The following is a 21714-nucleotide window of genomic DNA, read 5'->3' as shown; positions in this document are numbered from 1 at the left end:
TTTCCTTTATTTTCCTCCCGAAGCAGCCGGAATGGACATAATCCGCCCTTTCATTTACGATTTACCAAATAAATATTTTTTAGTAAAATTGATGCTTGTGTGTTGGCCAGCTGGGGTGTGGATCAACACCCACACATTAAGAGTGGAAAAATTCCAGAGGACATAGTTAATATTTGACATTTGTGCAATTTTTGAAAATAAAATTTTATTTTTTATGTTCACATGGTTGTTTGGTTGGTAATAACAAACCCCTTTTTAGTGAAGAGGTCACTCGTTGATGGTATACTAATATCTTGTCCTTGTACACATAGAAAGCTCCATTATACTAAAGGAAAAATCTTACTTTTAAGGAATTCCAAAAATGTAGGATTCAAATATTCTCTCTCCTTTCCTCAAATAGAGGATGTCAATTTTAGATGGGACACGTCATATAGCAAACCACGTGGATTGGAAGAGTAAGTATATTAAGGATATTTTGGTAAACCCCCCAAACCCTCCCTGCCCCCCTCCCCTAGCCGCCACCTCTCTATTAGGTTTTTTATTAAAAATCTATATTAAGTTTCAAAATTAGCTTTTGCATTTTTTTTATTTAATTATGTTGTTAGTGTGTGGGACCCATGAGGTAAGGGAGGTAATGAGGCATCATGAGTAAAGGAGGCCCTTCATGACCTTGGTTATGAGGCTTTTCATGACATTGGTCATGGGTCTTAATGGTCTTGATCATGGTGGTGTGGTGGGGTTACTTGAAGGGTGTAATTTACTTCAATTCTTAGCTCTTGACCATCAATTCTCATTTCAACTTCATGACTATTCATGGCCATTACCCTGAGTGGGGTTGAGGTTATTGAATGGATTAAATCCAATTCATTGCCTTAAGAATCCTAAAGGGTGTAAGGTGAGGTTTGGGTCTATATAAACCCAACCCTTCCTTGCATGTGGTGGTAATTGAGACACTCCTCACACTTGCATAATTTGTGTTACAAAGTTAATATCTTTCTTTGAGTTGTCTAAGTGTTGTGCTCTAGCTTTTGGCTCCTTAAAGGGACTAGAAGAACTACCTCATCTTCTAATTGGAGGTTGCTTTATTTATCTTGGAGGTGGTGGTGCGAAGAACCCTTGGTAGTAGGGTGCATCAATTACCTTAAAGACAGCATCAAAGTGTGATTCAAACTCATCGATCGGTTGTTCGTTCGGTTGCAACTACAAGCTCTTCGGATTTGCTAAAGATCTTCATCTTTCAATTGTGTTGCAATTTCAATTTTGTGTGTTTGAAGAACTTGTAATACAATTACCCCAACACTCTCCTTAGGCTTATGTGGTTAGGGTTCTTTCTCAAAAGTGTACAACGTGTAAAACTCTTGCCACGACTAACTTTGAAGCATACAAGGAGTCTATCCTATCCAAGGACTATCTTATCTACGGCTGTATGTGAAGACGACAAAAACTCTACATTATTGCCAATGCAGGGTTGGTGGAACACGACTCTCCATGTATCTCTGTGTCCTCTCTCGACGGTCCTTTGGAGGACTCTTTTGGCGACAAACCCTCCAGGTAAAAGAAGTCCTCATAACCTATAGTAGAATCTAAAAAAAAATACACATAAAGGATGAGCTCCACAGAACTCTGAGGTCAACATAATCACACATTGCACAAAAGTCACATGCATTGATACATTATAATATAATGAAATAATGAATGATGATGATGCAATTATGATCCTAAACTCTAATGGAATAGTCCTATGGTAGACATGTATTAAGTTATAACCCCAACCTCCTTTGAACAGTCTAGTCACTCTCCCTCACGGCACTCAAGCATGTTTTTTGGGTTCTCTATGGCAATTGGGTCAAGTCACATCATACAATGGATGGGGTTTAGGTCACTATTCTCTCACCGACCATTGGCTAAGAACTGGCGAGTGTCAGAGATAAGTCTAGCCCAATGCAAAGCCAACTCCGTCTCGTGATACATGTGTTCCAGATACCCTCCCTCATGTCTGGTGCCCTTTTGGTTCACATATCCTTCCCACTTAAGAATGCTATTCATCACGCTACTCAAGTCGTCTTTTGGAATATCATTCCTTAACCCTATGGTCATCCACATATGTTGGGGCGGATGCCTCTCATGTCTCCTCATGGCACTCAAGTCATGTTTTGGACGACCCATGAGCCCAACCCTAACATATGAAACTACCACTATATGATAACAATGGGCCTACATGATGCTCACATGACCTAGCCATAGCAATCACAGATCACTCAGCCTCAATACCCTTCCCGAAAAGGTAGTAGCACCCTATCAGGCTTACTAGCCAAACACATCTAGACACTTAACCACCATGCACTTAGTGAATTTCTATAGACGCATAGGCACCAGGGTTAATGGTTGGACCCACAATCCTGAGGTTAATCTAAGTACCTATATAAGTAGTATTCCACAACCAACTTCCAACACTATACCACACACATCCATCATTTGAATGAAATGAATATCAACACAAACTTAAATATTAATGAATAGTAGCATAACATAAACACCTATTACCTTTCATTTGTGCAAAGTCTCACACAATTCATATTAGAATATTGACATTTGAATTAATGGAAAGAAAATCAAGTTAAGTACATGACACATGAAAATGCATCCATTGCCTTTCAATGATAAAAATAACCTCCAGTTGCCCAAGAAATGCACCAATTCAAGAGTGTAAACAAGCTACAAATACCGTAGAAAACATAAGGATTAAATTACGCATGAATCGGAAACCGACCGGGCATTAAACGAAACAAAACATACACCCAGCTTAGAGGGTGGCAGGATAAGCATATCAGAGCCGGTCAACTGCCCCCTAGGGTTGCAACCAAGCATGCTCAATTTTGAACTCCTCTTAAAATCCAATCACTTGAGGGTTTTGGGGACTTCAATGGGACACTAATTATCACATCCACCTAGCCTGTATCCATTCACTCGAATACTCGGGGGAGTGATCTACAACACATAGATCAGGTCTCAAACAATCACTAACCATTCCACACAATAGTCCAATCATGAGAGAGAATAAATCAATGTCATAATACTAATAAAGAAATAGGTTAAGTAACAAGGATCTCAAAACCAATTAGACTGCGGAAGGGATGACAAAACTAAAGTAAACAATTGGAAAGGAAAAGAAAATTCAGAATTTTCTAAGCATTCTAATGTTTTGCCTTCTTCTCTAATAGTTTGCACACTTGCAACGTAGGATCAATTTCCATCTCGTAGTACCACAGACGAATGAGACATCTCCTATCATTGTTGATTAGAGCCATAATGGTGCTCCATACTAGTACTGGGATCGTACCACGAGCCACTATCAGTTCCCATTGCTTCCTCAACTGTATAATAAATGAGAAATATCTTCGAACCGAAGCTCGGGATCTCTTCTTCACCTACATAGTCATTTAAAACAACAATTTCCTCAAAAGGTGAGCTCAAAAGAACTTAACGAGTAGTTCACAAACAAATAATCAATATCACAATCCAAATCAATACATCACATAGTACAACATGACTTGAGGCAAAATGCAAGAGGATGCTAGTCTCTAATGGTGGACACACATTAAGGTGGAACACCAGCTCCCTCTGGGTAGGTCTTTTCACTCTGATCTCTCACGGGTTGGTTATCGATCTTGAGATCCTGGGTGAGGGGTCAAGGTATCTCTCTCGGACTATCACCATGCCTAGGGTATAAGTCACCATTCTCTCACCACACTATTGGTATGAGTATTGGCACATGTCAGGGTTATACCTATCCCAGTGCAAGTCAACTACTCAGTCACATCAACCTAGGTTCATATACCTCTCCTTATGCATCTCACACTCTTGGTTCAATATCCTATGACACCAACCAACACCTTCTCCCCTATTGGTCATCCACATATATGGACGTGAAGCTCTCATGCATCTCATGGGTTGGCTACCAATCTTAAGCACCCATAAGCCAAAGTCTATTATATGCAACCCTACCAATGAATGTGCCCACATGTGGTTGTGTCCTCTCATGGGTTGGTTACCACTCTTGAGTGCCCCCCCACCCCCGCTGCTGCCATAGGTTACTCAACATCAATATCTACTCCAATAGGGTGTATGCTGGGGTACCTAAACAAACTCCACTAGACTTCCTAGTCATGGCATCCAATAATCATGAAAAGCGCCAAGGGGCATTAGATGATTGTGTCTCATACCACCTCCACTGATGTTCCAAGACAGAAACACCCAAATAGATATTTCCCAATTCACAATCAAAACTCATCATATTCACGTAGCAAGAAGGTTCAACCACATTCCCTATTCATATATCAATCTAAGTCCATAAAGTCACATGTTGATCCATATATCAATAGCATAATTAATCACTTATATACTATAATTTTAGAGTCATAATCATCATTCCTAAACCCTAAAAATAGCAGCATGTAAAAATATAAGCAAGTTTCATAACAACCAAGAAAGTAACAATGGTTATGTACAAGTGAACGTCCTTACCTTGTTATTGATTTGCAAACTTTGTAAGTTAAGTCAAAGAGTAAGTTCATGTTTCTCAAAAAGTCCTATTAACATGTTGGTTCAAAGTTAGAAATAACTATAGAGGTTTGGCATTGAAAAGAGAAACAAAAGACCAACAATGCAAGGTGTGGTTGCTTGGGGAAACCAGACCATGTCTGGTCGCTGGTTGGTCACCTGGGGTGACCAGGCCAATCAAACTAGCCTTCGAGTATGAACAGATTTGACTCAGATTGTTAGAAAATGTAATACCCCCCGTATTTCTAACCCGAGATCCGTATTCCAGGTCCGAGAACCCGAAGGTCTAGTTGGGTGAACTTGTGGAGTATCCGGATTGAAGCCCATGATCCATACCCAGGACCCATGGATCTGGATCCTTTATCTGAAAAGCCTGCCTTGGCTGGAGTGGGAAATTTTGGAAGTCAGGTGTCGTTCAGAGATGTCCGGAATGAAGGTAAGATCTCCCCCATCTCTTATTTAGGGCTAGGTTGGCCTTGGGTATCAACCCCCTAGTAAAAGCACCCTTGTATGGCAAATTACATGGGGGCGGTTACTAGTGGCGGTCGCTTAACCTAAGCGACCGGCCCAAGCGACCTCCCGGTCTGTTTTCGGGGATTTTGCCCTATTTTGCCCCCAGACTTCTATAAAAGGCAACCTCCGTCTCATTAACGATTACTTTATTCGTTATTTCTTATTTGGGAGTTTAGACGGCTGCGGGGAAGATCCGAAAGAGTCTCTGGAGTACTGACAGTGGCTTGGAAGATCAGTTCTCTTCTTCTCTGGCTTTCTGGTGTGAGGTATTGAACTAACCCTTCGTTCTCTACTCTCTTATCTCCGTTAGTTTGGTTTTACCCTTTTTCCCTCGTCACTGTGATTACCCCTTGGTTATTCTCTACCTCTTTTTAATCTACTTGAGATGGAATAACCGTAAACAGAACCCTACTTCCGTGAGATGGTAAATCCAATCAAGGAGAGGGTTAGGGGTAATCTACTGATGATGGTGGATTGTTTTCTCTTACCCTTTTGGCTTAGGGAGTGTTTAATTCGAGACTTAGGATGAGATTACTCGAAAACCGGATTGAAATCGAGTAATCAGAAGCCTGAGTTTCGGATTGAAACTCACTGTTTTTTGGGCGGTCACTAGTGGCGGTCGCTTAACCTAAGCGACCGGCACAAGCGACCGGCTGGTAAACAATGACCAAATAGATTTCGGTTTTGATTCAAATTGGTTTATGTGACTTATATATTCTAATAACCCCTGTGTTTAGGTGACTACTTGTTTAAAAAGAAAAGTCTACTAATAGTTACTTGGATTCCATTTTACGGACGTTTAAGTTATATGCAAGTAAGGACAAAGCTATCTTATCTATTTATGTATACTTCAAAGATGTTGATTTATTAATTGTTATTCTTAATCTGTACCAATATAAACTGTTGTAGTTTCATATATAATTCTATTATACTACTGCTGTTTACTTTGATTTCATATTTACTTTATGGTTTGTGATTGTTATGAGATGGTGGTAGTTGGTATATGATTATGATAGTTGGGGTATTCCTTTTGGGATATCTTGGCTGATGTTATCGGAGGTCTTGGAATGGGACATATGCTCGCTGATGCCTTCAAAGACTATCATGATTAATTGATGACATTGTTAGGATGAGTCTAGATTGCATGGCTAGGTACCCCACATGCTACTACCCTTTCGGTAGGGGAATTGAAACCGAGTGACTCGTGATGACAAGTGATGTGACTTGGTGGTCCACCGTTGGTCATGAAATGGTAGGGTTGCATATGTTAGGGTTGGGCTCATGGATGTCCAAGGACCGGACTGGGTGTCGGGAGGAATCATGAGAGCATCCGCCCCAATGATATGTGGATGACCATAGGGTTAAGGAGTAGAGTCCAACAGAGGTAGCCGGTCCGTGAGGATTCTTACTCCTAGGTTGCGAAGGATACTTGAACCGAGTTGGTCGGTGCCATAGGGGATGTATCTAGACTTCATGTAGACATGTAACCATTATGACCTTGCATTGGATTAGAAACCCGGACATGCGCCAAGTACTCATTACCAATGGTCGTGGTGAGAGAGTGTGGACTTAACCCCTAACCATGGTTTGTGAGCCAGTGTGGACTTTCCCTTTTTCCCCTGGATCCCTACAGAGGTAACCAGTCCTTGCCGGATCAGAGTGATGAGACTTACCCAGAGGAGGGCTGGTGTTTATCTTAAAGCATGTCAGCTATTAGAGACTTGCATAGTTAGAAATCATAGCATCATTCATGTTTTGCATTCATTCATATTACTGTTGTATCATGGCATTTTTGGATGATGGATGAGATATATGATTGTTTCTTACTGAGTTCTTTAGAACTCATTCCTTTATTCTTTGTATGTTTTTAGCCTATACAGAAGAAGGATTTGTATATGAAGATGGGCTGGTTCCCTATGAAGGAACCATCCCGTTTGAAGAAGATGTGGCACCGCCAGTGGGAGATGGAAATAGCATGTGCGGGAGTTCGTGGAGGTGGCGCATGGAGTGCGCTTATCGCACCGGTTGATGGTCAGAGGCGAAAGGTGGTCAGGCAGTTCGCACTGAGACTGGAGAAGAATTGGAACCCTCACCTTATTAAACTGGAATCTAAGTTCATTGAGTTAGAGAAACAAACTGGAAAGAAACTGATTTAAATACTTTTATTCCGCTGCCCTCATTTTTGATTTATTCATTATTCTTTATTTTCTTTCCTTTGTTATTGGAGCATTTTGGGCTTCTGTAATTCATTTAATTCAGTTATTGAATATTCTTGCTCATGATTATCTGTATTTGTCTTAAATATTGTTGATAGACTAAAACCTTGGATCTTGTGACGGATCGCACCCACGGGTTGTCGAGCGGGTAACCGAGACCGACGGGTGGGGTGTGACAGAAGGTATTGCCGACTAGGTTCTAAACTACTTCCAAAATACTTGAAATTTTCTGAAATAATACTAGAACATAATGTATCATAGTTTAGACATCAAACAAAGCAAAAAGAATGAAAACCTAACGAATGTTATATTAGGTCTTCTCTGAAATCGATTAAGATTTATGGATAAGCAAGAATGAATGGGGGTTCACTTTAGAGTAAAGAGGGTAGAAGAAGTAGGTTGATAGTTGATACAGTAACTAGAATCCTTCAACTAGGTTTTGATAGTAGGATGAATCAATCATACAATAGAACTAGAACGAAGAAGATGAATTTTAACCTTTAGTAAAGCAAATCGCCATTTGGAAACCTTGTCGAGTGCTCTCCACACTGTCTTTCACCTTCGAGGAATGTTCTTTGACGACTTCATATCATAATGACAAGTTTTAGAACAAAAACACATTAAATAGGACTTTCAAAAATTGAATTTCTAAAATTTCCCTTTTTTCACATAACCAGGCTGGCAGTCGACCAGCCCCTGGAACTTTTGTTCCAGGAGCAAAACCAAGGACTTGAATGCCCAATGATGAACACATTTATGTGTGAAATCTTAGGGCATAAAGCATGCATTTTACACGCTTAGAGTGGAGCTACCTTAGATTTTATATTGTTTTTGCAAATTTTAGGACTTTTCAAGATTTAAGCAAATATTTGGAGCTTTGGGTATGAATCATGCAATTTTACACGTCAAGAGGTCCATTCAAATTTTCAAATGCGAAAATGGGCCTGGTCTGGAGCATGATGGGCTAGAGATGTGATTATGGTCAACTCCGAAATATTGAAGAGATAAAGAAGGCAAATTTGATCTACGACTGAGATTACAAATTATCAATCAAATCTATAGAGATATTATTGAGAGAGTCCTTGCATACTTCAATATCTTATTTCCTATTTGGGATTTGATTAAAAAAAAGAAAAAGAGGAAAAAGAATTATATTTAGATAAGGAAGAAGGAAAAATCCCGTTTTTGAATGTCTCTGTTCAATTTCAGTCAAGCCCTTCATCGAACGGTCATCCGGTGTCCGATCGAGCTGATTTTCGGAGGAGAGCTTCATGACTTCTTGATCCTCAATCCAACGGTGGAATTGTGCATTTGATCTCTCTAAGCCAGTCCGATTAGTACGCCAAAACCCTAATTGGTTAAGTCAGATAGGAACTCCGAGTTTGATTCAAATTCTGTCAAGATTCATATCCTATGTAAACTCTATAAAAGGAGAGCATACTCCATCAATGGAGAGGGTGTTTTAGAGCTTAGTAGAAGCACTCTTTCTTTTCTCTTTAGTTTATTTAGGCTTTCTCTAGTTTTCTTTGCTTGCTTTTGTGAGATTTTAATTTCTAGATTGAATGTTTAGGTTTAATTTTTCTATGTAATGTAATGCAATTTCAAGTTTAAGATCAAGTTCAAATTTCAAGTTTCAAGATTTGTTTTTCTCTTGGTCTAGCAATTGCAAATCTAGATCATTCTAGATTTAGATCTGGTTGTTAGGGTTGGTTGAGGTTTGAATAATTTATTTAATTCTTTTTTATTGTTTGAAGTTCAAATATGCAAATAAGTAACATTCTTCAATAATCTTCTCTCCCCCATCCATTCCCGCTTCTATCTACCCCTCAATATTCTTAATTTAGGATTTACTTTCAACATTTTTTTATTGTTCTCCCTTCCCCTGGGTCCTTGATCAGAGATGTCTACAGTCGTTCCTCCTTTTGGTTAAGGTTTCCCTTCCCTTTTATTACTCCGTTATTTACTTTCTGCGATTTACTTTCAGCATTTATTTATTGTTCTCCCTTCTCCTGGGTCCTTGATCAAAGATGCCTACAGTCGTGCCTCTCTTTGGTTAAGGTTTCCCTTTCCTTTTATTACTTTGATTATTTCTTTTCTGCAATTTCTTTTTCTCTAATATCCATTCCCCCGACCGGTGGACTGTAAGCTACAACAAAGGGTCCACGGTCAAAGTCATTATAATTATAATCCCCTTCCCTAGATCCAAAGCTGACACTCGGATCACTTCCCTTTTATTTTATTTATTTATTATTTGCATTTTTTCTGCCTTTATTAATTATGTGTTGGTTATGTTTGCTTTATTTTCCGTCTCAATTCGATCTCATTAGATGTATGGATTATGATCGTTCGTTTAGTTTAATTGAGTAATTAACAAATTTGAATCATTGCACTCTCGCATTATCATTAAGCAGTTAATTCTAAAGTGGCATATCTCCTTGAGATCGACCTGTTAGCTACACGATATCGTGCGCTTGCGGTTATTTTTAATTTCACAAATACCCAAGTTCTGCCCTAGTTCCTATTCTATTTTATAGATGGGTCCTACCTGATTTTCGCGACCTTCTACACGTGTCATCACAGTATACTTGATCCACCTACTCAGTCCGTTAACGTCCAAGTTAGATCTCCTTCCAAACTCCGATAGAATTCCCAACTAATTCCCAACTAAGCATCATCTCCATCTAATTCCATTAGTTTGGAATCCAATCCAATGGTCTCTACTTAGGTAGTCCACAATTTGCATTTTCCTGCACTCCGAGTTTTTGATCTACAATAAGGGTTTTCAGGTTAGGATTTTGGAGTATTTCACATTAATATTGTCCCAAAAACACCTTCTAATCATCCTAACTAGTTCTAAATCAAAAAGCCTCAAGCTCTCAGAGAGTCGCCCACAGGCATCCCAGAGAGGTTCAATCGGTCTCAAATGGGTGAAATGAGACCAACCAATACTCAAAGAAGTTGGGAAACGCAAAGGGGGACTTAAGCAAACATTCAAATCTAACCAACTATACTTCAACCACCAGCATTATTACAACTTCTCAACATAAATGCTGTAAAAGAAAAGTTGTAAAGAGGGTTTAATAGGTCTTCCTACTTCAACATGCAATTCTCTTAGTATTTTGGGCTTTGGCACCGCCAAATGAGTGAGATTCCTTCACTTCCGTCAAATAATCAAGCTATCCTTCTCTTCCACATTCTCAACCTCCCTCTAGCATAAACAATTTGTATATAAACAATTTGTATAAGGTGAGAAAACCATAAAATGGGATTTTAAAGACTAAATTACCGAAAATACCACTCTCATGAGTAGGAGGCGGTTGATCAAACTGTACAAATGACCCTCTAACTTCTTTGTAAGAAGGCCAGTTTTGAAGGACTTCAGAGGGTAGAAACCTTTAAACATTTCTCAATCAATGATATAATTTACATTGGCATTTAAGTCCTCTAGCATTAATTTTCGTGCATGCCAACAATTTTCTTTTTATACCTTCCGGGTTAACTTTCTCTCTCTTAACTCAATTGGGGGTGGTCGGGTCTTCTTCTCATTCATCTAACTCCATAGGTTCGATTTTCGAACTTTTAGGCTCAATTTGAATGGTCCAAAGTTGCCTTCTACTAGACCGGGTTCGTAGACTTGACACGATGGGTTATCGGGTTTGGATTTTAGGGGATTTTACAATTTTACAATAGGTGTTGATGTTGACTCCAAAGTTCCACCTTTTCATCGGCAATGACTTCTTCCCGATCCATCACCGAAAGCTTCTCTCTTCTAGTTCTGCCATGACCAATGAGGAATTTGTCTCTTATGCTCTATTGTTTTGCAAGTGCTCGCCAACAACATAGAAGTTGTCCCCCCTCATAGCTGATGCACACACCTTTTTAGAAGTACCAACATCCAATATTGGGTCATGTTTATGGACTTTGCTTAATTGGGTCCTACGCATCAAGCCAGCCGTCGAATCAAAATTTCGGCCGAAATTTCGATCTCGACCATTAAAATTCGACGGTCTAAATTTAATGTCGACCGAGATTTCGGATCTGACCGTCCGAAATCTCGGCTTGACGAATGCTCATGCGCAGGATCGTCAAGCTAGCCATCAAATCAAAATTTCGGTCGAAATTTCGATCTCGACCATTAAAATTCGACGGTCGAGATTCAATGTCGACTGAGATTTCGGATCTGACAGTCCAAAATCTCGGCTTGACAAATGCGCATTGACCCAAGCAAAATTAGATGTTTCTCATCCAATACATGAAGCTCGATAGCCGTGCTTTAGAATCCAAAATCCCATGTCCCTAAATTTTCTAGTAGTTGGAAGCAGTGCAACATTATAGTCTTCAAACACTACAACCTTGAGGTGGGTCCATCGCTCAACTGTATCTCTCATTAGTGGCTGAGGTGATTGAAGTAATTTCCCATAGGTCACTGCTAGCAGATTCTCCCCAGTCGCTATCTGCATTAGGTCATTTACAGCTAGGTATTTCTAGAATCTTCTTTGATGGTGCATAGGACCCAAACTCTTGTGAGGGAGGAACACAATTGTATAATTTGGAAATCCTCCAATAACTTCATAGCTGCAAATTGCTCCCACTCAAAAGCCCTTCCAGTGGCATAATGGAGCTTGAAGCCCTCTGCAATGGGCTGCCTCTTACTGTCCTCATCGAAGAATTCACTCTCTGTCTCCATCCTTCATATCATCAAGTTCCTTTTTACCAAGAGAGCTGGGAATCTCCTTTTGAATTTCCTACATCTGGATCCTATTGATTGAATATGACTAAGTTAATTTTGTTGAGAAAAAAAAAATTAAGAACTTATAAAATATTGTATTCAATGATTAAACAACAATAAAGGAAGAGTAGACCTTGAAGGCTCCCAATTGAACATGGTCAATATCAGGGTTGGGATCAAGGACAATAACGGTGTCAAGGTTGGATAAGGCCCTACTTGACGCCCAATCTTGACTTGACCTCGACCCTAATTGGTTGTAAATTTCTAAACCTTAGCTCACCCAAGGTTAATCAATCTTTGGCTTAGCCCCGACTTACCCTAACCTTGACTCAAGTTACACAAATAACTATATATGTTAAGTTTAACCACAAACTTGTCAAGTTTAACTAGGTCTACTTTGGTCAACCCTGATTCGATTTGATTGTGTTGGTTGATCGCAATTGTCCCCAATAGATTAACTATGTTTAGCTCCAATTTCTATTCCTAATTTCTATGTGCTATAAAAATTTAAATAAATGTGCTCTATAAATGGCGAATGCAGGTATCTCGAACAACCAGAGGGTGAATAATCACTATAAACTGTAGGTCGATTAGAGTAGACCAAGTCCTTCATCCTAACCTAGTCTAACCCTAACTTAAGGTTTTAATTTTTCAACCTTAAACCATCCTCAAGATTGATAGAGTCAACCCAAACTTTGCTTCGGCTCAAAATATATTTGTATTATAAGACCAAGTTTATGTCGCAGATTGATAAAATACAACTACGAATATTGTAGCATCCAAAATTTCCATCTTGATTTTCTCCCGGCTTCCTTTCCTGATTTTTCTACAAAGAAAAAAACCCACCACCCTAGTTGTCTACATTGTGACTACAAAGGATAAATCTTCAGCTTGAGCTTTTTGCATCCATTTCATCTAGTAATCTTGGCATAGGGCAACATGGATATCGATTGGTATGATTTCCTCAATGGTATGTTGAAATTGGTTATGATGGTTGTGGTTCGGTCAATGATTCAAAAGCTTGGCTTGGCTTCTGACAATTGACTTGGCAATAAGGTGAGTTGAAAAGCCCAAAGCTGATTATAGGTTATTAGACTAAAGAAGAAGGGGTTATAAAAAAAACCCTTATATTTCTCTCTAGATAATGCCATAATCGTTGCATATGCTTCTTCATTCTCCCTCCATTAGATACTTTGATTTGGATTTGAGTGTTTTTTAATTCCTTCAAATAAATATAACCCCCAAACCCATAGAGAGTCCTACATTGCTGGGTGGTTTGCAATAGTGTTTTGGTTTTTATGATGCCTCAGGATTCTCTGATAGTGGGTGGTTTCCAGCGTTAGTGGGTGCCGGTGATAGAAGTAGAATGGAATTTAGGTAAAGGTTTACCGGCAATAGGAGTGTTTTTTCATTGGTGGTTGTTGGTTTTGGCAAGGGACAAGTAAATGGTGGGTGATTTTCAACAAACTGAAGGGATAAGGTTTGCGCATTGTATGAGAAATAAGGGTCTTTTAGTACACTTGTCTCTGTAATTTTACACAAAAATATTGCAATTTTACCAATAAAGTTAACTAAACTTAACATTTTTCATATTCCTTAATCAAAATGTAATTTTAGAGAAATTAATGACAAAACAAGAATTTCAATGGATAATAAGTGACTCAAACTAAATAACTGTCTAGAAAAAAGTAAAAGACACAAACGAAATAACTCAAAAGTTAAAAATTGATTTTATTTTTTATTTTTTATCCAAGAAAAGAAACATATTTAAATTACAGATTAAGCATCATACATATGTCGCTAGTTTGTATCATACAAAGCATCATATTTGTCTGTTGGTTGGGACATAATTACTAATAGACTTACTAGTTAAACTGTTAAGAGAGTTAAGGAGTGTTGGAGACTTATAATTACAAAATGTGACATTAACCAATATAGACTTAATGTCTACCAAATTAAGTATTAAGTGAATAGGCAGTGCAAATTGGGTGGGGAATCGAAGAGAGGAATTGCCTTCACATTATTGACCCACACTTATTTGATGAGATTTGTATTTGTATTTTTTATGTTTTCCTTCATTGCCCTTATTAACGCTTCTAACGAATTCCCTTTTTTCCAGCTGCTCTGCTTTAGCAAAAACAAAGATGCCATGCTCTATAATTCCCATAATCTATCTTGCTACCTTTTTGAATTTACACGAAAAATAAAAATAAAAGTTCAATCATAAATAGCGAATGCCCATCTACTAAAAATAATAAAATTTTTCTCTTTCCTCACATAGGGCAATCAAGAAGCTATCAAACCCGTCAAAAAGATATCTCTGGAAACATCCTGACCCTTGCTATCCTTTCCCTTCTCTCTCCTCCTTCCCTAACGACTCTCTCTCTAAACCCTTTTGGAACTCTCTAGAACCCAATACTCCCCCATAAATGGTCGTTCTTTCTCTGCAAAATCGTTTAACAGGAAAAAAGGTCACCCAAGCAATCTATTCAGTCGTTCCAGAGTGGAAGAGCTAGAGCATTGCTCGCCTTGTTTACATCTTTGTTGTTTCGTGTTGTGATATCTATTTGAAGCCATGGAGGAGGATTTCGATATCCCAGGAGCTGATGAAATGAATGAGGACATGGATCTTCCCGATGTTAACCCAAAAGTTGGTGAGGAGAAAGAGATTGGGAAACAGGGCTTGAAGAAGAAGCTACTCAAGGAAGGTGAAGGCTGGGATACTCCAGAAAATGGTGACGAAGTGGAAGGTATGATTCTGCTCCTTTGGATCTCCAATTTGGATCTGTTTTCGGGGAGAATCAAGCTTTGTTTTTTTAATGTCTTTTAAGTCAGTTTGTTGTGCTGATTGTTTCTGTTGATTTGTAGTTCATTACACTGGAACTTTGCTTGACGGCACCCAGTTCGATTCAAGCCGAGACAAAGGGACGCCATTCAAGTTCACGCTTGGCCAAGGTAAAATGATCAGTTTTTTTTTTTTTCTTTTCTGTGAGGGGCAAGTTCTTGGTGGTTTGCTGGTTTGATCGAATTTTGTTGAGAAAAATCTGGGTTTTTGCCTGCTTGTGATTTGTTTTTTAATCTTTGTTTTTATTTTCGAGTTTTCTTTGCTGCAGCAATTTATGTATTGTTTTGTTCGCCAACAATGTTGAACTTACTGTACATTATTAAAATCCCCTGGACATTCCTTTTCGTCTGGGATTAAATCATCATCCTTGGAAATCTCGAGTGTACTGCCTGTAGCCAGTCCTAATTTCGTTTGGTGGTTTTGTTGGCTTTTCATTCTGAGTTGTCAAAGTTATATATATTATGGGTATTGTTAACAGTTGCTATCGACCTGATAGATATTTTTGGGAGCTGGGATTTGGATCAACTTGCATCACTTGACTCAATTTCTATTGATTTTGATTTTGAATGATCTGAATGAATATCTAGTTGGCCGTCAACTGTGAAATCTAGGCCTATACGTGGGATGTTCTAACCAAGGTTTAAAGTATCGGTATCGAGTATCGTATCGGTCAGGTGATTTTAAGAGACTTATCGTCCTGTATTGAGTATTGTATCGCTCTAGCTAATGTATTTTAGTGTAATTCAATGGAGAGACGTATCGGGATGTATCGTATCGGTTAGGTCAGATATGGATACATATCGGCTAGTATCGTATGGTATCGTGGGATACTTTAAACCTTGGTTCTAACACAATCATTCTATATTAGTGTTGTTATGTGTTTTCTTGATTTGCATGTCGACTTTTGGGATTGTACATTTCATGATGCCAAGTTTTGTTGATAAATTGCTTTCATGATTTATGTCGTTCGATAAGGACGTCCAAGTATCTTCTGAAGTCAACCATTTGGATTCTGTTGTTTTGGGAATGAAATCTGGTGAATTTCAAGTGGTTGGTTGGTTCTTGGAGTGTCTTGGATATTGCTGTCGAAGGACACGATCTAGACTGTTGCATATTCTCTCTTTGCTTCCTCTTGCAGTGGTGTTTATGAATTGCTGTCATGAATTTGATGCATTAGTGTTTATTTTCATCAGTGCGGATGTGATTCTCATCTTCTTGTTAACAGGTCAAGTGATCAAGGGATGGGATCAAGGAATAAAAACAATGAAGAAGGGTGAGAATGCCCTCTTCACCATTCCACCAGAGCTAGCCTATGGTGAAAGTGGGTCCCCTCCAAAAATTCCCCCAAATGCCACTCTTCAGTTTGATGTTGAGCTGCTCTCTTGGGTTAGCGTGAAGGATATATGCAAGGATGGAGGGATTTTCAAGAAAATACTCACTGCAGGAGAAAAATGGGAGAACCCAAGAGACCCAGATGAGGTATTAGGTACGTGTTGCTCTGCCACTGTTAGATCACCTTTTTGTTCTAAAGTTAGTGAATGATAATTGGTTTCTTGTTGCTGCTTTCTTCCTCCTATTCAGTGAAATATGAAGCACGACTTGAGGATGGAACCCTCGTTTCAAAGTCTGATGGAGTGGAGTTTGCTGTACGAGAAGGTCTGTTTTCTAGGTTCATTTCTTTGGTGGATTTTGACTTATTAGTTAATATTATCTGTTTTTAGCTTTTCTCACTTTCTTTGTCGATGCAAGCAGGGTACTTCTGTCCTGCGTTGTCGAAAGCTGTGAAAACAATGAAGAAGGGAGAAAAGGTCCTCTTGACAGTGAAGCCACAATGTGAGTTTCTCAGTGTGTTACATGGTGATGTGTTCAAGTGTCTGTCTATATCTGTGTTTGTGGTGTGTATGGTTCTTAAATTGCCGTTGTTACTTGGTCACAGATGGATTTGGGGAGAAGGGAAGACCAGCTTCAGGTGAAGAAGGGGCTGTTCCACCAAATGCCAGTCTTGAGGTAACTCTTGAGTTGGTATCTTGGAAGACAGTGACAGAAGTTACAGATGACAAGAAAGTACTGAAGAAGATCCTTATAGAAGGAGAGGGTTATGAGCGCCCTAGTGATGGAACTCTTGTCAAAGGTGAATGATGATACAAGAAGAAGCCTCAGGATGTTTTCTTTATACTGGTTTTTATTACATTGCCTGATGCTTTTCCCTTCCTTCTGTCTATCAGTGAAGTTGATTGGGAAATTGCAAGATGGAACTATATTTCTGAAGAAGGGCCATGATGAAGAGCTTTTTGAGTTCAAAACTGATGATGGTAAATGTTGTGTTCTGTTATCTACTTGTTATGCAATTGGAATCAGCCATATGGTATGGTGACTTTAACTAAAATCTTACAGTGAACATTCGTTTCTTCCCCCCTCCCCAAGAACAGAACAAGTTATTGAAGGGCTTGATAAAGCTGTTATGACCATGAAGAAAGGGGAGGTTGCCCAGGTGACGGTTGCACCAGAATATGCTTTTGGTTCATCTGAATCGCAACAGGAACTTGCTGTTGTGCCTCCCAACTCAACTGTATATTATGAACTTGAGCTTGAATCTTTTGTTAAGGTTAGCCTCTTGTGCTTTTCTATATAGAATATTGTTTTGTATCATCTGATTTATGTGTGTCTGCTGACATTATTGGGGAAAAAATTTAACATTATAACTGCCTGCAGGAGAAAGAATCATGGGATATGAATACCGCAGAGAAGATTGAAGCTGCAGGTAAGAAGAAGGAAGAAGGAAACTCATTATTCAAGGCAGGAAAATATGAAAGAGCCTCCAAGAGATATGAAAAGGTGAGTTACCATGTAGAATTGGAAAGATAAATGCTAGTTTTAATTTGGTCAACTAGATAAAGGCCTATTATATACATCATACTAAAACAAATTCTGTTTTTATGGGAAACATAGGCGGCGAAATACATTGAGTATGATACCAGCTTTAGTGAGGAGGAGAAGAAACAAGCCAAGGCATTGAAGGTTACTTGTAACCTTAATAATGCAGCCTGCCAGCTTAAGCTGAAGGATTATAAGCAAGCAGAGAAGCTGTGCACCAAGGTTCATTCACAAAAAGCCATTGTCTCATTCTGGTTGTGTATTGCTAATTTGGGGTGATGACACTAACATAAGGATGGTTGTATGTTGCCAGGTTTTGGAGATCGACGGTAGAAATGTTAAGGCACTTTACAGGCGTGCACAAGCATGTATTCAGCTAGTGGATCTTGAGTTGGCCGAGTTGGACATCAAGAAGGCTCTTGAAATTGAGCCTAACAACAGGTATGTTTCATGGAAGCTAGATTCTTTGTTAATTGTATTGTATAAGCCAAATTTAGGTGGAAGGTTAAATAGTGGTCTCTATCAGGTTCTTAAGTACACGTATTTGCATCATGAACACATAAGAATGTATATTGAGAAATTGAGTTTTTTACACAGCGTTCACTATTATTGGGGTAAAACTAGTGCCTATCGACTACTATAGTCTAAATTACATGGTATTCACTTTTAAAATTAAAGTTACCAACAATTAAAATTTTCTATTGAGTGGTGTGTAAAATGACCTAACTGGGCAGTGAATTAACTTAATCAACCTCAATCTAATACTTTTCCATACCCAACCCTTAAGTGGGTGAATGGATTTACACCTTTCTTTTATCGACACCTTTTTGAACTTTCGCTGGAAATCACTGCACCTCTCTCTCTCTCTCTCTCGCCATTTTGTTCAGAACCTAATTTTCCTTAGGGTTTTAATCTTATAAATAAAAACCCAAAAGTGAATGTTTTATTTTCTTGCTCGGTAACCAATTGATGAAGCTTCTACTTTTCGATATCAGAGGAAACGGGGGGAGATAGAAACCAAATAGACCCGTCTCCCCCAAAAATACCCCATCAAAATCGTCAAGAGATTTCTTGATCTTAATGTTCATAAAGGTCAAAATCCTTTTGATAATGTTTGAATTCCAAAGACAAAAAGCAAAACCTTGTTGGCTAATTTCATACAAAAATGGGAGGAGAGTTAAATTCTGGAGTTAAATTCTAAGTAAGTTAAGATTAGCTTAGAGAGCTTCATCCTTGCTTGGTTCTGGTAAATAATAATGTTTCTTCTTTCTTAAGCAACAACGAAATACGTGTTTGCTTTTAGCAAGGAATCAACTCTTCATGAAGCAATGGATCTCTCTTATTTGATTAAATTTCTTCCCTCTTCTCATTCCATTCCTATGCTCAATTGTTCATAAACTCACCATTTGCTTAAGAAACCCTAGTTTCCCTTATGGTGCTGACTTTGATGAACCCTGGCTTCTGCTATGTTTTTCCATCAACTCCTTAGCACAAATAGTCATGGAAACAGATTGTGAAATTGGGCTAAGTTAGGTTCATCTCTGTTAGTTATTTGTCATTCGGGTAAAAAAGAATGAAATCTAATGGTTTTGAAATTGAGCCAAGAGCTAACCCAGGTTCATCTCTTTTGATTATGTTCCCCCCTTGTCTTTGGATTATGTTTTGAAGAGGTTTGAATCTGAGTTTAAAATTCCGGCAAAACAATCTGATGGATAGGGTAAAAACAACAGTCAACTAAAAGAGAAGAAGGAAAGGAAAAAAAAACCCCTTTTCCTGAACGGGGTTTAGCATTTCAACTACTCAATGTCAATTACAGGTGAGAGAATGAGATTTTTTCCTGATCTTTTTCCTTGTGGGATGGTACTGTTGATGAACTGATTCAGGGAAATGTGGGTAATTATATGGGGGATTAGAGGAATGGGGGTGGACAGTGGTTGCCTGTGAGGGATAGGAAGAAGATGGTTGAAGGGACTCTCCCTTCATCCGTTTAAAGGTAAGGTTAGGTATAGAGTGTATCAGGTGGGGGTAATTAAGTAATTTAATTTGTAATTTTGAAAGTGAGTGCAATATATGTCCATAATAGTGGGTGGACACTAGTTTCACCCCAATAATGGTGGGTGTTGTGTAATCAAGGTTTAAAGTATTGTTATCGAGTATCATATCGGTCAGGTGATTTTAAGAGACGTATCGTCCTGTATCGAATATTGTATTGCTCTAGCTAATGTATTTTAGTGTAATTCAATGGAGGGACATATCGAGATGTATCGTATCGGTTGGGTCAAATATGGATACGTATCAACAAGTATCGTATAGTATCGTGGGATACTTTAAACCTTGTGTGTAATGAATTCTTTATAAATTTGAACTGTTTATATGGGAGCTTTTGTCCGAAGATTTTTCAGATTTATACAGCATGGTCAAAACTAACTTCAATTTCTTGCTTTAAGATTTGATTTAAAAATTAAGTAAATCAAAACCATACGGGCCATGCTGAATCAACCCACTGTATATATCTTGTTAAGTTTCTCTCTGTATGTGTTTATATCTGCGCAGGGATGTGAAATTGGAATACAAGGTTCTCAAAGAGAAGGTGAAAGAGTACAACAAGAGAGATGCCAAGTTCTATGGAAATATGTTTGCAAAGATGAGCAAGCTGGAACAATCTGAGGCAAATGTAAGTGGGTGAATCTCACTGAATCTTCGTGTTGGCTTTGCTGGTTGTGTGTTTGAACAGAGCTAATCTAGTCTAATCATCCTCCAGAAAGCAGCTGCGAAGCAGGAACCTGAGCCAATGAGCATTGACAGCAAAGCTTGAAGATGTTGACAACAACAGTCCTAGTGCTGAGAGATGAGTGTATTTTGATTTAATCATCTGCCCAGTTTATGTTTCTTGTTTTATTAGAACAGACTTTTATGTGGGATGGAAGAGGAGAATTTGGAATTTTTTGACACAAGTCTATTCCTGATTATAGAAATTGGAATACGAAGTTCAGAATGGTAAAGCTGATCAACTGGATTATTATCTTTTGTGGGGAAAAATTTATTGGGTATAATTATCCATTCTCCTACTTGCCTCGGTTGCTAAACTGGTATAATTTAGTCTATACTGTTGAAATAGAGGGCATTACTTCCATATTCATGTTTACTATAATAATTTCCATATTCATGGAGTGCATGCACGGTTCACAGATTCTAATGGTTGGAATTGTTCGGCTGATGGGTATGCGAAACAGTAGCTGGATAAGGAACGTTTCGTCTCAATGAAGATCATCGAGGGCCAATTAATAGTGATGTTCGCCAGCGTAGCCCAAATCTGCCAATAGGGGGAAATCCATGGGGATAAGAAACATTCTGTGTCCCCTTCTGGTGATGACTAGGGCAACCAAATGAACGAGCAGTGAAAATTCTCTGCCCAGCCTGCGCTTCCATGTCATCGATTCATGAATCCGGATCATCTCCCCGTTGGGGGAGTCTGTGCTCCCCGATGGCTTCCTGACCACAAAAATCAGTGGGTCCCACTGGTAGAAAAAAAGTTCGCTGATTCGGACTCTTGATTCACAACCCTATGGGTTGGAGTGTGGGGTTTATACTTTTCCTGTTGTAGCCGGCGAGTTTTTATTGGGGGAGGAGAATATTACTAATATAGGAGCGATGGGTGCAAACCCAAGACTTTCCCATGGGATTTGGGTTTTTAATCGTTAAACTAACCCACCATCGACGAGGGGTTTATATTTTTCACGTAGTCACTCACATGGATTAATGAATGATTAGTTGGTTGAAGAGGATCTGGATTTGGGAATGAGAGCATTTTCTTGCCCATACCAGATCAAATATTGGGTAAGTTATGTACAAGAGGCTCCTAGTGAGGAACCATGATCCTCTCTGTTTAAGGCAAGGTTTAAAGTATCGGTTTCGGGTATTGTATCGGTCAGGTGATTTTAAGAGACGTATCATCGTGTATCGAATATTGTATAGCT

General features: G+C 38.8%; 1 protein-coding gene across 1 annotated transcript; it reads left to right on the top strand.

The window, feature by feature from the left end:
* Nucleotides 1–14403: 14403 nt before the first annotated feature.
* Nucleotides 14404–20880, top strand: LOC149018946 (peptidyl-prolyl cis-trans isomerase FKBP62-like). The gene is made up of 13 exons (XM_089153060.1): nt 14404–14768; nt 14887–14973; nt 16089–16349; nt 16445–16519; nt 16616–16696; nt 16800–16994; nt 17089–17175; nt 17293–17468; nt 17576–17698; nt 17813–17959; nt 18051–18178; nt 20291–20411; nt 20499–20880. The coding sequence occupies exons 1-13, from the start codon at nt 14594–14596 to the stop codon at nt 20550–20552; spliced, it is 1710 nt and encodes a 569-aa protein (XP_089009186.1). The 5' UTR covers nt 14404–14593; the 3' UTR covers nt 20553–20880.
* The last annotated feature ends 834 nt before the right edge of the window (nt 20881–21714 follow it).

The sequence above is a fragment of the Hakea prostrata genome, chromosome 4 (assembly GCF_041222555.1).
Source record: "Hakea prostrata isolate BN-2017 chromosome 4, UWA_Hpros_2, whole genome shotgun sequence".
NCBI classification, from domain to species: Eukaryota; Viridiplantae; Streptophyta; class Magnoliopsida; order Proteales; family Proteaceae; genus Hakea; species Hakea prostrata.
Note: the sequence above shows the minus strand (reverse complement) of the source record. Positions and strands in the feature narration are given on the sequence as shown.

Excerpts from the sequence above, each read along its gene's own strand:
- LOC149018946 (XM_089153060.1), top strand. The coding sequence starts at position 14,594 with ATGGAGGAGGATTTCGATATCCCAGGAGCTGATGAAATGAATGAGGAC. Across the intron at positions 16,995-17,088 it reads TGATGGAACTCTTGTCAAAG|TGAAGTTGATTGGGAAATTG; the intron begins GTGAATGATGAT and ends TCTGTCTATCAG. Across the intron at positions 17,469-17,575 it reads AGCTTGAATCTTTTGTTAAG|GAGAAAGAATCATGGGATAT; the intron begins GTTAGCCTCTTG and ends AACTGCCTGCAG.